The 11,018-nt window shown below is 39.4% G+C and overlaps 2 protein-coding genes across 4 annotated transcripts in view; both read right to left on the bottom strand.

Annotated features, from left to right (window-relative positions):
* The window catches only part of LOC126850190 (uncharacterized), a 2,472-nt gene extending 2,051 nt beyond the window's left edge, over window positions 1-421 (bottom strand). Inside the window, exon 1 of one of the 2 annotated variants that reach the window (XM_050592904.1) lies at window positions 258-421. In XM_050592904.1, coding sequence (XP_050448861.1) covers window positions 258-287 — 30 coding nt within the window. In that variant the 5' untranslated portion in view covers window positions 288-421. The other variant, XM_050592905.1, reaches the window with a different exon arrangement.
* A 122-nt stretch (window positions 422-543) lies between these two features.
* LOC126850175 (huntingtin) lies at window positions 544-10,938 on the bottom strand. 2 transcript variants are annotated; one of them, XM_050592873.1, is made up of 15 exons: window positions 10,713-10,938; window positions 10,449-10,629; window positions 9,997-10,275; window positions 9,779-9,920; window positions 9,071-9,646; window positions 8,402-9,000; window positions 8,011-8,324; window positions 6,619-7,926; window positions 2,463-6,531; window positions 2,170-2,375; window positions 1,877-2,051; window positions 1,402-1,815; window positions 1,147-1,307; window positions 929-1,016; window positions 544-858 (listed from the first exon to the last, which is right to left on the bottom strand). In XM_050592873.1, the coding sequence occupies exons 1-15, from the start codon at window positions 10,796-10,798 to the stop codon at window positions 760-762; spliced, it is 8,697 nt and encodes a 2,898-aa protein (XP_050448830.1). In that variant the 5' UTR covers window positions 10,799-10,938; the 3' UTR covers window positions 544-759. The 2 variants fall into 2 exon arrangements, with proteins under 2 accessions (XP_050448830.1, XP_050448831.1); XM_050592874.1 differs by lacking the exons at window positions 544-858; window positions 929-1,016; window positions 1,147-1,307; window positions 1,402-1,815 and having other exon boundaries at window positions 1,883-2,074.
* Between the last annotated feature and the right edge of the window lie 80 nt (window positions 10,939-11,018).

The raw sequence follows: 11,018 nt of genomic DNA, 5'->3' as shown, positions 1-11,018 counted from the left end.
TCGTTAATAATCGCTATTCTTGAAACTGACCCGTTTTATAAAATCTCTTTGTAATAATTCCAATAACATCAAAATTCTGTTGAAGAGAATCTTATCGTACTCATGATACCGTTATCGATACATCATTTGTATCTTGTGAAGAAAACATGCCGGATTTTATCCGATATATCAGCAAGATCTTCGCGAGGTTTAGAAATGGAAACTCAAAGGAATATGAAAAAAATATAGTTAAATAATATAAAAGATTATATACATACGAGTTTGACACATTCAATCGATGCGAACATGTTTCGATTCGAGTTTATTGCAAAATTTAACGCAATTCGAAGACATTCAGTGTCGCAAAATTATGTATATCTTTTTTCAACACATGAATAAATACATATGTACATAAATATACTACATCACGTTATATATCATACTCCGCGTACTTTGTACTTTGTCAACAAATAATTAAAATTCTTTCATGTATATATATATATATATGTGTGTGTGTGTGTGTGTGTGTGTGTGTGTGTGTGTGTGTGTAATTGGCATGATAGATTTCCTTAAAAAATATTGTTTATTGTAAAACAAATTGCATATCTCTTTCAACGGGGCATAATGCAAAATAAATATCGTATCATACATACAAATGTACATGTGTGTGCGGGTATACGCGTATACATCGCACAAGTAATTGTATACATCAATTTTTTACAGTTTGACTTTGATGTTTTATAGAATACGTCTCTCACAATGGTATATGATTAATATCAATTAAAAAGATGCTAGAATATCACTGAACGGGGTCCCAGGTTCCTTAGCAGCTGCTTCAAAAGTTTCGACAAATGCTTTCTTCTGTGACTCTTTAGATAGCTGAAATCAATTGATGCGATAAATAAAATAAATGATAAACATAAGTGTATAAATTAAGAAATATTAATACCTTGTGATAAAAGTCTGAAGCGGCTATACACAACATCTTCTTATCTTCATACTCGTATTTTCCTATTCTCGATTGAACGTATGGAAACCTGACATATTATAGCTAAGGAATCACATTATTCTTACTTTACAAGAATTTTATGGAAATACAAAATTTCTTTTCCTCCCTTTCTCTCAATTTTGTAAAAAATTATAGTTATGGTAATTGTAAAAGGATACAAAGCTCTCAACCAATGATTCGTCGATGCGCTTATAAAGAAACAGGACAGACACCAAGTTGACATCGCCATTGGCAAGCTCTGAATGAAATTTGGTAAACTGAAAACCACCCAGTCTTGAAGGAGCTCCATTTCTGTACAGATACACGCTTTCTCGCAGACCTGAATTGCAAAATTATATCGGCGAATTCATATTTGTTTCTTATTTCGTTGTTCGATCGTATATATACATATCATTTGATTGCGATTTACAAACTTTAAAGACGACGGCAGAAAGTAATCTCGGATGCGGTTGTTGCGGAGACAAAAATTCCCCTATGACTTTTGACAGGATCTCCGACGGCGGAAAGAAGTCACCAAGAACGCCCGACAGAACCGTGCACAGCACCTCTACTTCCATGGGATGACCTTTGCGGATCTTGTCGAATATCGCGGATATACGCTCTATAGATCGGACCAGTGTCTCTGGCTCCACGTCCGGTAACGGCTCTTCCGTACCGGGGCGATTCAATCGGTCGGCTGCTTCCGTGTACATGCACGTCAATAGAAGCTGCAGTGCCGGTAGCGCCAGCAATGGGCTCGGTTGCTTCAACCGGTCTATCGCGATCTTGACAATCTGCTCGGCAACCTTGCCAATTACGCTCTTCGTTGCCACGAGTCTCTCGAGACCCTATTGAGGCGAATAGGTAATGTATTGTGTAAACATTTGATCGAGGCGTCAAGTAACGTACCTGCAACAGCATTTGATGTAAACCGTAAGAGAGATTCTGAGACGTGACTAGAGAAAGGACTAATTCCAATACGGCCGGTGCTTCCGCATCCGGCGGCGTATCTTCCGCGTGTTCCAATAAGAAGAACACCAAAGCCCACATTATTCCCTGATGCTCCTCGCTTTGACTTGAAATGCTGTACATGAAGCACAACAATGACTTACAAGACAAAAAGAAGATTATATCATATAGATGAACAAATATTCTCCATATCCTCTTACTGATAAAAATTAAATTGGATTTCATGAAATTACCTATTTGAATCTTGCGAGTCAATGTGCTTCTGTATATATTCGATGGCTAGAGGATGTATAATATTCATCGTTTCCTCGCACTTAGTCAGCACCGCGCTTTGTAACAAATATAGAGAACCGTGAAGTGCGGAAACTCTGGAAGCCAAGAATCCAGATTTTAAATTAATATCCACTATGCGTTTCACCTTATCCAAGGTATCCAAATCCTAGAGAAATAATAAAATAGATAATATATTAGTTAAAATCTCTATATCTTTATTAAATGGATAAAAATTCTTGAATAAAGTCCTCACCAATGGCGTTAAAACTGCAGCGGCTTTACAGGTAGAAATAGCTAGATATTGATGTAGAATCGCGTTCTCCATCGGATATATCCTTGAGATTTCTAGACACACGTCCAACATCCATTGATACTGTGATCTCTCCAAAAAAAGTTCCGAGATTGCCAGAATGGATTTGACGATCTCCGTCAACAATTGTACCGGTGTTTTAGCCTGCGGGGATATCCAGATAGTGTAGTGCTCAATCAGGAAACGCAGACACGAATCTAAATCAAGTGACGCGGACATCAATGCGTCGTTTCTCCTGTTCTTCAAGTCGAGAACGGAAGCGTTCAACTTGTCCTCGTATAAATTGCAGAGTGACCATAAATAGGAGACTGACAATTGGCTGTACGTGAATCTGTCGGATGTCATTGCGATTCTCTCCAAGTTTCCTCTGTGAAATATGTGGTCCAATTTCAAATTGTTTTTACCTTCGTTCATGTATTCGTACTTCCACAGGAGTAATTCCTGTATTGCATACAGTTTCTGAGAACTGACTTTGTGAATGGAGAGCTGCGGATCTCTCGGATGATGAATCAGAATGCTGGCATCGGGATTGCCGGGACATGGCAGCAGCAATGTCTGCAACAGCAATCTTGTTATCGCTTGAACTGCCAAGCCGCTCGCTTGAATCAAAGCTGCTACATCGTCCTTGGACGTGTTCTCGTTTTGCGGAAAATTGAGAACACTCAAGAATGCCATCCAGATCTCCTCAAATTGCGATCTCGAGATCCAGCCCAATAAATTTACCCGGTAAATAAATTGCTCTAGAATATCCACCTCTTGAAGAAGATTGGGCTCAGACGGCAATAGCGGAAAGTAGCACTTGGTTGGACCCGAGGCAACAGTCTGACTTGAGCTGCGTTTCCACACCAACGGAGGTGTCAGAATATAAGAGTTCACCAATGGCTGCCGACTTATACTAACGACAAGCGATTTTATTGTGTTAAACAAGTACGGTGGAATGTCTCTTGTAGAGAAGCCTTCTATTTGACGCTTTTCGAGCCAAGCTACTATTGATGCCATCTGGATGCACGCCCGAGCATAATCCTTCGTGTCGTCATCTCGGAGAGCCGATTCTAACGCCTGCGAATCCACAACTGGTAAAGGATCCATGGTTGTCAATACATTTTCCATGACTCTAGTCAAAGAGATCGCCGCGGAACAGACCCAAGTGTAACGTGCGCTATCCCCGAAAATCTTATTCGGAGCGGCGTGTCTCAAGATCTCGGCTGCACAACTCAGTGCAAGGAACATATCATGCGGCTTCAATCTACGAACATTTCGTTCATCGGAATAAATCATCCAATGCGCCAGCTCGAGACACAACATGGAAAACTTGGCGATATCCTCCTCGAATCTCACGTCGATTTTCGCCACATTGTACTTGGCCAGTTTCGGTAATGTCTTCATGTAAATTTTGACGGTCGGAATTATCGTGAACAGGATCTCCCAATACAGTGCGTCACTCAACAATTCGGAAAATCTAGCGGCGTATTTCAGCTCTTTCCCGCTGCTATTTCCTTCCGCTTCCGGATTGTAAATTTGATGCGGTCTCGGCACGAGTTCGCAGATATAGTGAATGTGCTCCAACAAACACTGCTTGGCAGCGACGTACAAAGGACTCGCGTTAAAATGAAAATCCTTCTCGCATTGCGCTTGTCCGAATTCTAATTCTTGACATTTCTCGACGCTGAGTCTGGCACCCAATATTATACAATGTTTCAAAATTTTCAGATTAAACTCTTTGCAAGAAAGAACGCTCAAGCAATCGTCGAAATCCAAGTCCTTGAGTAACTGCGCTAATTCCATAGGATTATTGTCGGCGCTGGCGTGGCAGCATCGTAATCTCACCTGCGACAGGAACCAATTCCGATCTAACTGAATACTCTTCACGGTGGACGGATTAAACGGTCTGCACTGATCGAGCTCCAATGGTGATAAATCATAATATTGTACGGCCAGCTTGTTCAATAGACTGACTAAACCGCCATGTTTTCTGGCCAGTTTAGTGGTCTGCAGGGTATCCATAATCCTCACGAGATCATCTTTCGACAATTGATCGATTGCGTCCTCTGCGCCGGTGGTCAATAGTATCTCCACTCTACGGCTAGCGATTTTCGCCGCCATTCTCGATAAAGCGAGATACTTGGTGGATAAAAGTCTCGGTATCAGAGTCAATATTACTGCACCGCTCTGTGAATGATGCGCACCCTCGATACACTGTAGTAGACGCTTTATGAAACTGGGTCGCGATAAATCCGTACATTTGGTCGCTATCGCTTGTACCAATAGTCCGCTGGCCGCCGGATTTCTGTGTATGGCCGTGGTTAGCAGATCTCTTACCGGTGACTCGACAGCGATATCTACGGCTTCTTCTATATGATTGACCAATAACCATGTCAGTGGTTCCACGTCGTTGAGATTCTCGCATATGTAGTCGCAAAATAATATGATTCCCCCTCTTCTGATAATCTGAATGTTTATACCACCGTTAATGTAATCACATGTAATTTTCTTCTCGCTTGGCCGTGGATGTGCGACGATGTAATCGGCACTCTCGCTGCCCAACACTTTTGACCAGAAGGACATCTCGTTGTACCCCAACAGGATCATCAAATAAGCCCACTGGCACGTCACCATCGGACACACTCTCCCAATGCCGAGCATCAAGCAATTTAAGTCATCAACGAGCAATTTCTCCTCGTCAGATACATTGCGACCTTGAATCATTTGCATTGTCGCATTCGCCACTTTGCAATGGCTGCCAGACTCGAACATGTGAATGCATAATTGCAGAAAAAACGCGAACTGATGCACCAGATAATTATCGTCCGCTGTATAATCGGAAAAACCGACAAAAGGATCCGCAGACTTGTGATTCACCAGACCGAGCAGATTAAACACTTTTGCGCTTATCAGATTGATTACCTTGAATATGAATCTAGCGAATATATGTTCGGGTGGCACTTGGCGCGATTGGCTGCTCAAGACATTCAAAGGATCCATAGAACATTCATGGGAGGAGGAGGAATCAGAGCACTGGTGTGACAAAAACAGATGTGTCACGTCTGTTACATCTATATTGAGATCCAAGAGACGCGCTAGCATAGCTTCTTCCTTCGCGCAGGAAATCAACGAGAGCAGCACAATGTTGATCATGCCGAGCCATCGCTTCAATTTCAGACTCGAAGCGTCGATGGATATCGACGCAGTGAACAATATTTTCAGAAGAGGATCCACTGGTCGGAAAACTGTGGGCGAGACAGCCGCAAATAGCTTCACCAGTGCGATGTGCGCCTTTTCGGATTCTATCTTGAGTTTTCCAGCTGCCAATATCGGAAGCACAGTGTCCATAGTCAATCTGGACCATCTTCGCCATTTCTCTTCGCCGTTACCGTCACCACTGAATCTGGACTCGGCTAGACACAATGCCAAAAGCTCGATTATCTCATGATACTCTACCAGACGCAACAGCATGGCTATTAGCACGTCTCTTGTTGTTTCCAATTCCCGTTGTTCGACTACGCTCGAGCTTCCGTTGCGAATGAGGAATATATCCTCAATAACGGGCGCAAGAGCAGGTATACAATGCGTAATCGCCGGTTGTCCGCTTGCCATCAGACCGTCACATAACTGAATTATCTTCGGTATACCTATTATCGCTTTCGAATGATTCTTCTCGTAAGATAAATGTACCAAGAAATTAAATATCCTCGGCAAAAGGTCTTCGGTCTGTTGTATGTGACCCTCTTCGATAAATTCAAATTGCTTCAACACGAATCCGATGAATATCTTATCGGAATCTAACAGACAATAATTGACCTTGAGTTGAACCAGTTGACTCAGCAACATCAAAACTTGGCATTGCAATGCGATGTTACTCGTAACAGTGTATTGTTTCAAAGATTTTATAACCATCGGTTCGAAAAGACGAATAAATGATGCCACCGACGTCTTTTGATCCGAGGATCGTGCTAAAGTTTTAAAAACTGATGAAAATTTTCGATCGCTTTTTCTGCGTAACAACCCTATCCACCTGTAAAAATGAAGACATTAATATCTGCCTGTGTGAGAGTGCAATTATTAAAGTTGAAATATGAAAAAAGAATAATATAATAATTACCCAGTATCTGGTTCGTTTTCACCCCTGCAATTATTCCCGATGCATTTAATCGTGTTTGCCATTTGCCTAGCAGGATATTGAAAACACTGATTGTAAAAACCTCCGATGTCATCTCGTAGCGTACCGCATCGATCCGTATTCTTCTGTACGTCCAGTTCGCTCCATTGCGCGCACACGTTTGTACCGAATAAGCATTTCAACAACTGTTGCACGCATCGAACCGTTGCCGTTGGCGATAATACGACGGTAGTTTTCAGGTAACACAACACTTCCTCCGCTATTTTACCTGCTTCATTGACGGACGCGATTTCGAGGATCTGAGAGAGAACATCCAGTATCGCATTCAATAAAGAAACGTACATTTCGCTGGCTTCGTGTTGCAAAGTGACCAAATAATTGGAATGTGCTGCTTTCAGAATATCATATATTCTCATGTAATGCGGTACGCCAATGAACGTTCCCATATGCTCTTTTCCGATTCTCAAACTGATCTTCTCCCCCTTTTCCTTCGACTTTTGCTCCGATACAATCTTCTTTTTGGGCGACAATGTTTGCGTGGACGATAAAGATGAAAATACAGGTTTGGTACTGGCCTGTATCAATTGTACTTCATCGACAACGTGAACGAAAATATTGAGAACTCTCGTGATGTGCGTTAATAACAATTCCATGTACCTGTCCTTACACATATTCCACAGTTTCGTCGGATCGCTACCAATCTTAAAATTGCAGACGGCCAATCCGGAGGCCAGATTGCCGGCGAGAAGAATCAGATGTCGATGAGTGGACAAATCCAAGCTAATAGTTGATGACGTTAATAAAGGCAACGTCAATGATAAGAGACTATTGCTCACCGGAGACGAAATCATTTCGTTCGCGAAACTAATGTCGTTCATATCCGATCGATCATTATTCTTCTTAGATCTTTTCGGCAGTGTTTTCGTTAAAATACAATCCCATCCTCTTGCGTAAACTGTGGTCGGGTAAGTCTCGCTCAAGCGGAAGAGGGTTTCGCAGCATCCATAAATGAGATATTTCGAGGAATGCACCGTCAATATTTCCGTTAAAATGTTAACTATATGAGAGAGAGAATATTCCACAGTGGAGTCATAATTTACGTCGTTATAATGATTCAGAAATACAAAGGGCTTGACAGATGTGTTCACAAACGGTTTATGTTTCTCTTGATAAGATGATAATTCTGAGATACTTGATGTTACAGTGTTTAGAAACTGTTGAGTATATTGCGTAGCCTTTTTCGTAACAGTGTCTTCTTGAGGATGTCGGAAATACAAACAAGGAATACTCCTGAAGAAAAAATGCAAAGTAGTATCGAGTCAAAAAAGATATATGATTAATAAAATGTGACAGAACTTTGTCAATACGTCTTACTTAACAATGGCATCCGACGCGGCATGTCTCACCCTTTGGTCTTGATCGCCTAATAACGTTATTATAACTTCGATAAAGTGTTCTTGGAATAACGATTGCCCTGTTATGTGTTCTATTGTAATATAAGATAATTTACTCAACAAGTCAACTAATTTTACTTTAACCAGAAAATATGGATTTTTTACAAGTTTCGGTAATATAGTCAAGATTGCAAGACCATAATCATTGCTGATGGAATCTAGTAACTCTGATAAGCAGAGGTTTAACGCATCCAATGTTTGGCGACAAGTTGTTGCAGAATCATCATTCAAACCCTATATATTTGATAAAAGTAAGTTAAAAATTCAAGAGAATATCTCAGTTTCTAGAAGAAAATCATATATAAACTCACATTTATAAGTAACTTTATCAAATCTCCTAATAATACACTTTTATGCCCTTTCTGAATTGAACATTCCGTTTCAAAGTTCTGGAAAGAACCGCCATATTGGACAAATACGGATTTTAAAAAGATTCCAATCATCATTGCTACATTGCCTCTGATCTGGGGATCAGAATGATTAGCAAATAATAAAATGTCTGCAATCAATTGACTCGTCTCATTGCAGCTTGACTCTTTGGCTACAGTCATTGTAAACAAATGTGGATAAAGCTTCAAGATGTAACCCACGCATGTTAAAGCGAGAGACTTGACGCTAACACGAAATATCTTGTCCGATATTAAATGCCCAGGTTTGCCCGCCAGCAAGAAAGATGACACCAGATAACGACAACAAAATTTGACAGGCATATCCGAGTCTATAAAACTTCCGACATCTGCTTCGTATAATGCGAAATCCAAAGATTTCTTAGGAGAAGCAAAAGACGGAGTGGCCTCTTCGGAGTAATCTTCTTCCTTCGACTGTTCACTTTGCAGACTCGGATACGGCGTTTTCTCGGATTTTTCAATTTCGCTTTCGATATCACTACCTTCTTCCACAACTTCTTCATCTAAAAAACATTGAATGCTAATATTTGTAAAAATATTATCCGAGTTACATTTATATATATTTGTTCTTACTATTAATAGCTCCGATTTTCAGACCACAATAACTTTCCGATATTTTCTCCTTCATCTCTACCGTATTGTTCGCTTCACATTCGTTCTGTGTTTGTGGATTACCCGTAGTTGGCAAAATTGTTTCTGTATCCGCAATCCATTTTTCTATATTTGGAGTAATCTCTGGAACATCAGGTTCGTGTGTCAAAATGGAATCGGAATTTCCGCCGTAAGCGGTACTGGCACTAGAAATACTCATTTGACCCAGTGAAGGAGCATACGCATTTTGATTCAATATTATCTTGCTTTGAGTTATGCCTTCTGAAGACAATAAAATGGATACTAATAGCTTTGGAGGCATTTTTAGAAGTTGTGCCAAAGTCTCTAAAGCTGCGTTTACAACATTATGATCGGAATGCCATTTTGTGTAATGCAAACACAATTCATAAATATGTAGCAAACTATCTATCTGTTGTGTTTCAATATCCTGAGGTTCTAAAGGTTTACATATGTAAGGTAAAATCACTCTTAGGCAGCCGAATCCGCCTATAATAGTATACAGATAATCTTCAGCGTTTCTCGTTGACATCATTATATCTGTGATAGGAATAAAATACCAATTTAATAAATAAGTAAATTAATCAATAAATAAATGTTTTTGTGTACAAATAAATTTTAGTTTTTGTGTGTAAATAAATATTTATAACAATTTATAGATATTTACTATACCTAATAGATAATTTAACACATAATTTAAAAAGAACTGTGGCTTTCTGCAATTTGTACATGTTGTCAAGATCATATTTGCCGCTGCCCTACGAAAAGCTGCTTGAGGAGAGGAAATATTTTCAAAGAATGCTTTTAACAAGTTCTAAAACAAATTTTATATTTTTAAAACTCATTATTATGTAAGTTTAGTATAATTATAATAATACAAAAGTAATTACCTTGACGTCCTTATCTGTCATAAAAGGTCCTAAGACTTTGAAAATTAATGGTAATGACTGCGATAATGTTTCAATTACGGTATCTTCAGATCGATGCGCAATGATTACTATACACGGTATTAGATTTGATACATAAGCTTTACCTCTTGATGGTCGTATCATGTGACTTAATAAGCCAAATCTCCAAAGAGCAGCTCTTAATATTCGTGCAGGTCCATTTCTTTTTATTTCATTGTAAAGCTCTATCTGAATCTTAACGATGTTACTGTCAACCATTGCCTAATAAATAAAATAAATAATATATATATATATATTGCGCAATATCAATCATTTTTTAGGATTAATATCTTATGTTATACTTTCATATGCCATTTGCCATGAATATTGATTTCCTTACAGTTTTTAATAGATATAATCACATGAAAAATATAAAAGAAAAATATAAATTATACCCTTATAATTTTATTAAGGGATTCATCCGCAACCATCCTGACATCCGATTCGTTGTCATTACACAATGCCAGCAATGTTTCAATAGTAGCAGTAAGAATTTGTGGAAACTTGGGATTCTGTCTAATAGTTGGTGAGCATATCCCTTCAACAATGATCGTGCAACATGATATCTTCTCTTTCCTATTGTGTTTAAATATAGAAATTTATTCTTATCGAGTAACATCAATAGATTTCTGTCAGAGAACGTTTTATTGTTTATATACCTTGCTCCGGAATCCGACGAGGTGTCCGATTCTTGTAGCGCATTTAACGTTTCCACGGCTTTCAATATATTACTCAAATGAGCCATTCCGCATTTAAAGAAATTTTGTCAGCCTCCTCGGAAAGATTTTTTTTAAATAATGTAATTGACTAATGACATTTTGTTATTCCTGTCAGTGAATTCATGCCAGATCATGACAGACATCACAAAACCACACCACTACATGCTGGCTGATACCGTACTAGCAAGTTTGTTCCGAGTCGTACGGCCGTCAAGTAAAGTGTCGAATTGACCAATCAGGACAAAA

Source organism: Cataglyphis hispanica, chromosome 6 (assembly GCF_021464435.1).
Source record: "Cataglyphis hispanica isolate Lineage 1 chromosome 6, ULB_Chis1_1.0, whole genome shotgun sequence".
Lineage (NCBI taxonomy): Eukaryota > Metazoa > Arthropoda > Insecta > Hymenoptera > Formicidae > Cataglyphis > Cataglyphis hispanica.
This window is presented reverse-complemented; position numbering and strand designations above follow the sequence as displayed.